We start from the raw sequence: 5,987 nt of genomic DNA, 5'->3' as shown, positions 1-5,987 counted from the left end.
GCATAACAGCCTTCAAAAAAACCCATTCCACTCTATCGTAAGCTTTACTCATGTCTAATTTAATCCCCATAAAACCCTCTTTGCTCCACATTCTCTTCTGCATAGTATGCATAATTTCATAGGCAGCTAAGATGTTATCAGATATGAGCCTACCAGGGATAAACGCACTTTGAAAGCTAGAGATGATATCAGGTAAAATATGTTTGAGACGATTAGCAAGAACTTTTGAAATTAATTTATACAAAACATTACAGAGACTAATGGGCCTAAAATCAGTAACACTCATAGGGTTCTGAACTTTAGGAATGAGAGCAATAAAAGTGGAATTAACATCCCTATCAAACTCACCTGTATTCAGGAAATGCAGGGCAGCTTCACAGACCTCTTCGTTAATAACATTCCAGTTTGCTTGATAAAAAGAGGCAGACATTCCATCAGGACCAGGAGCCTTCAGAGGGGACATTTGAGAAAGGGCAATATTGATCTCCTCCTTTGTGAAAGGAAAGAGGAGTCTTGAGTTCATCTCAGGAGAAACTTTACATTCTAAAGCTCTAATACACGACTCAACCTCGACATGATCACCTGCAGAGAACAACTCCTTAAAGTAAGAGACAAACGCCTCTTCAATTGAATCTTTAGTAACACAAAGAAGCCCATTTTTATCCTTCACCTTAGAGATGAAATTCTTCTTGCTTCTGTAGCTTGCATAGGCATGGAAAAACTTGGAATTTCTATCCCCATTCTTGAGCCAGTTAATCTTGGCCCTCTGCATCCATTTTAGTTCTTCCATGTCCAGGGCATTATTAAGTTCCTCCTTAAGCCTTTTCTCTTCTACTGAAAAATCCCCATCACCCCTCAACTGAATTAAGGAAATTTGTTTCTGTAGAGTCTCAATCCTCTGCTCCATAGAAATCTTCTGAGAGCTTGCCCACAATTTCAGAGCATTCCTACTTTTCTTCAAGTTCCTCATTACAGTAACCCAAGGAGATTCCGAATTAAACTTTGCCCTCCAAACTTTCTTTATAACCTCACCTTGCTCCTTACTTTTTGCCCAGGCCGCCTCAAATCGAAAGATATTGCTTTTTGGCCAAACCACTTCCCTTGTAGATGAAGCAGAAACTAAGATAGGGCTATGATCAGAACAGGTCCTAGGCAGGACATCAACATTAACCAAATTGAACAAAGAACACCACTCGGCATTAGCAACTGCTCTATCTAGCCGCTCCTTGTTATTCTCGCAGCCCTCTCTACCATTACACCAAGTAAACTTGGGACCCTTGAATCCCAAATCCCCCAAACCACTATCACTTAAAGCACACTGGAAGGCCCTTATTTGGGAATAGGATCTTGCTGCCTTGCTGGATTTTTCCCCCACACAAACAATCTCGTTAAAATCCCCTAAGCATAACCAGGGTTCTGGGGAAAGGGAAGCTAAGTGTCTAAGCAGAGCCCATGATTCAGTTCTTCTACTAGCCTCCGGATGGCCGTAGAATCCAGTGAACTTCCACTTCAGATCATCCGGAAGTCTTTGGACTACTGCGTTGATATGTCTTCTGCTATAGTTCTGGATCTCCACCCCACAGCTAGAATTCCAAAGAAGCATCAAACCACCACTCTTACCTTTACTATTAACCACAAAAAAATTATCAAAACCCAACTTAATTCTTACGCGATCCGCCTTATTCTGCTGCATTCTGGTTTCCATAAGAAAGACCAGTTGGGGCTTCTTCTTCTTCACCAAACGACGAAGGAATTGAACTGTCCGGGGGTTCCCCAGCCCCCGGCAGTTCCAACTTAGGGTAATCATGGCGGCAGGCGGGGCTGGAGACCAGCCACCGCCCAATCATCTTGTTGGATAACCTCATTCTCTGAAACCCATCTGCCCTTTTTTGAACTGATCTGGGCATCTTCCTCGCAACCAACTAACAGCTTTCTCTTCACATCAGATCCTCTCCTTTCCACTGTATCAGAGGACAGCACAGTACCTCTACGAGTCTTCCTCTTCTTCGAAGCATCACACCTAATATCCCTGTCCCCGGAATAATCACAAGACACTGTCGGATAGACATCTTCTGAAAAACAGTTGTCTATATTACAAGACGGGCTGGATCGCTTGTCATCCTCCTTTAGAACACTCCACACTATACCACCTGGGTCAGGATCCCCTCGCTCCATGGGCTTTTGGGCTAAATTCTCCACTAACAAATCACCCTCAGGCCCACAATCTCCTTTTACAGGTAATTGAGAACCAGACAGTGTCCACTTTTCTCCTCCCTTGACTTTTCCACCGCAGAGTTCTTCACTCTGTTGCTCGTCCATCCCATTCTTAAACACTTGTCCTTCCTTAGTCAGCCTCGAATGCTCCCACTGTAAGTCTATATCCTCCTTATTCATAGGGGAAGTAGACTGATTTTGCTGGAGACCTCTCCCCCTTTCTTTATCTTCCACACACGATACTCGACGGTCAAAAAACTGATCTCCCTTGTCACAATCAACTGCCATCTCGAGCCGTGGACTTTGTACTTTATGACTCTCCAGCTCATTACCCAAAATACCCTTATCTCCAACCTTGCTCAGAACTGTGCAATCCAGAGCTCGTTCATTGCCCATCTGCCTCAAACAACTCTGTTGAGAATCCTCACTATAATGACCTCCTGACATCTCTTCTCTGGGAAGGTCATTCTTCTGATGAAGATTTTTGCCTTTCTTTGGAGGAAAGCTTACTTTTAACCATGGGCCATATTGAGAATCTTCCCCTGTATACGGTTGCTTACTGCTGCCGACTTTAACACACCCCTGTTTGCCATGAATGATCCTTCCACACTTGAAGCAAAACCTTGGTAATTTCTCATATTTAAAAGCAATCCACAGAGACTGATTATTTAAGTGCAGAAGCCTCCCCCTAGGTAAAGGTTTCGTAATATCAACACAAATTCTAGCTCGTAAAAAAGTACCCCACCCAGGTTCATCATCGTCCACATCTAACTCAATGACCTCCCCTACAGAAGCTCCAATCTTAAGACCAAACTTTTTATCCATACAAGCAAGAGGTAGGTGGTACATACGAATCCAGAGTGGGGACTTATCGAAACTCATCTGGACTGGGGGAGTTAGACCGTCAAATTCCAACAGGGAAACCAAAGAACCATCCACCAACCAAGGTCGCCCCTCCAAAACTCTACCCTTATCCTCTGCCAATTCAAAATCAGCAACAAACATATTTCCACCAATAACCTTAAAAGACACTTCCCCCGCAGGATTCCAAGCTCTCATCAAAGGACCTCTAAAAGAGTCTTTGGGAACAAAACGATCAACCAACACCTTGCCAATCAAACATAAAGATCCTCTACCAATCATATAATCTAACTCCTCTGAGGCCACTGAAATTCCTTCATTTTCCTCCTCATTAAGGGCAAGGTTGCCCAACTTACGGGCTAACTCTTCCTCCATCGAACCACCAAAGAAAAATGCAAATAAAACGAACAAAGAGTGACGACCACAGCAAGAAGATGAAACAGAGAAGAGAAAGGTTAGAAAGGATGACGGAATAAGGATGAACCTCAACTTCACGTCTAAGGTTTAGAAAAACCTTAGAGGAAGGCTAACTTTTTCCCCTTAGATGATTAGTGTGCAAATCCTTTTTCTTTGATTTAATTGTTTTAGTGATTACTTCGAGGTGTTTTTGCCATGTGATACTGTAACAAATCCCGAGGCGATATTGACCGAGCTAACCTGGTCGGGTCGGTCCGAATAGCTGGGCCCCCGACTCGACTGTGGCCCAGTTAAGTTTAGGAATGATAATTTCCAACAGTTGTATTGTCATTTATGTTAAAAATAGATAGCCTCTAAAAAAATATGGATAGAATATAGTTTAATTAAGATGTTTAAGAAATTTAGCTTAAAAATAAAAAATAATATAAAAAAAATCCTATACCCTATACACTTAAGATCAACCGATTCCTTTTAGTCTTACTAGATAGAAGAAAAATAATACAAATATTGGCCGGATTCAATATTATCAGATGAGACTTTATATATATATATATATTGGAATAAGAAGGGGAAGGAAGAAGGCGTATGCTAATTCCTCATCCTCCAATCATATATCTCACATTTAATTATAATTTTTTCACAAAGCTGATCTAGCAACTAGCAGGATTAAGTAGGTATTAAATTTCTTTTAACAAAAAATAAAGCCCGGGAACATAGAAGGAGACCAGAATAAATTCTTCCTTTGAAGTCCAACTTCTCACATCATGAACTTTATTAGCCTTCAAACTAGTTGTTGTACGTTGATGGATGATAGAATGTATAACAAAAGTACTGGATGCAATTCTCTAATGTAGACTAATGGCAGGCAGCTGAAGGGGACATACTGACAATAATTATAAGCGAATCACCTTTTAAAATAAAAAGAAGATAAACCTAATGAAATAGGTAGACAAGCAGCCAATTGTATCTTTCTGTTGACGAGTTGATCTTTACTAAATCTTATCACATTAATTTTGTCCGATATTTATAAGATATTTATTGGATACTTGTCTCCCCTATGGGTTCAATTGTTCAAAGCCTAAAAGGCAATAAGGGCCGGCTGGCTTAAACGAGGACCATCCAAACGAATCGATCGACACGACATGCGTAGCAACTCCCCACTTCACGGCAGGGAGAGAATCAAAATATGTCTCGGACGCGTGTCGACCCATGACGAGTCAGAAGGAAGAAGAGCCCAGAACATTCATTACAGCTGCTACCTTGCTTTTTACCCTTGCTACGTGTCTCCACGTTCATTGCTAGTGTGTGTCAGTGTGTGTATCCCCAAGCACTTGAAGTGAAAAAACAATTATACAAAGAGCATCAGAAAGAGCGAAAATGCAGGCCGCCAAGAATGCAAAGGAAACGGCAACCAACGTAGCGGCCTCCGCTCAGTGTGGCATGGAGAAGACCAAGGCCACCGTAGATGAGAAGGTATGTTTTTTCTTTTTTGGTTCTTTATACAGTGGAAGTAGAACGATATTCTTTTTATCGTAATAATGGAATTTATGATATGTGGTTGAGCACAGATGGAAATGGGGAAAGCCCGTGACCCAGCTCAGAAAGAAGCGGTCACCAGAAAGAAAGAGGAGAGAACAATCCAGGCTGATCGCCAAGAGCAGGAGGCGTGTGCATGCAACGCAGCAGCCAAACAGCCGGGAAAGGCTGGCACAGGGGGGCCCACTGGCGGGCATCCCACCGGAACCAACCCAACGTCAGCCTTGCCTGGACAAGGCACTGGCGGGTATCCGATCGAAGGTGTGGTGGGGTTGCACCCCATTGGGACCAAAAAAAGCTAGCACAGGAAGGCCCAATGCCAATGACCCCCGTGTGGAGCATGACCCCCGTGATCAGGGTTATGGCCCTTGAAGTTGGATTAATAGAGCATGAATGGAGGCACCGTGAATGTCCTGTGTAACTGTTGGTTTGATGTTTTTTGTACTGCGTTTTTTTATTTTTTTTATTTTTTTCAGTGCCTAGTGGTTTTCCCGCATTTAAGCTGGTGTTTTCTGGCTGACCTTACATGCTCTAACTATGCACGTAGTTCGGTGTTCCACTTGAATAAAAATACAATGCTTATGCAATAAATGTTTTGAAGTACATATGGGTTTGTAAGGGACGAGAGAGATAATTTTACAAGCTATGGCTGCTCAGCCTGCTCACGAGCGAAGAGAAACCGACAATATATATATATATATATATATATAATTGAGCCCCTCAAAATTATTACTCGTTCTCCGGATGGTCTCTAAACTACTAAGGTTTCACTACAATAAACTTTGTTTACAAAAAATTTTGTTTTTAGTCACTTGCAGTTAACCACGTGTATGGGGGACAGATCCGACTTCTAAATAGAAATGACAAAAAGAATTAAAAATTTGAAATCGAAGTCAAATTTAAACAAATAGAAGCGCGTGGCTCTTTCCCCCAAAACATGAAAAATAGCAACGTGGTCG

General features: G+C 42.0%; 1 protein-coding gene across 1 annotated transcript; it reads left to right on the top strand.

The window, feature by feature from the left end:
• The first annotated feature begins 4,668 nt into the window (after nt 1-4,668).
• Nucleotides 4,669-5,631, top strand: LOC133874092 (18 kDa seed maturation protein-like). Its single transcript, XM_062311923.1, has 2 exons — nt 4,669-4,965; nt 5,061-5,631. The coding sequence occupies exons 1-2, from the start codon at nt 4,870-4,872 to the stop codon at nt 5,328-5,330; spliced, it is 366 nt and encodes a 121-aa protein (XP_062167907.1). The 5' UTR covers nt 4,669-4,869; the 3' UTR covers nt 5,331-5,631.
• The last annotated feature ends 356 nt before the right edge of the window (nt 5,632-5,987 follow it).

The sequence above is a fragment of the Alnus glutinosa genome, chromosome 7 (genome assembly GCF_958979055.1).
Source record: "Alnus glutinosa chromosome 7, dhAlnGlut1.1, whole genome shotgun sequence".
Classification (NCBI taxonomy): Eukaryota; Viridiplantae; Streptophyta; class Magnoliopsida; order Fagales; family Betulaceae; genus Alnus; species Alnus glutinosa.
Note: the sequence above shows the minus strand (reverse complement) of the source record. Positions and strands in the feature narration are given on the sequence as shown.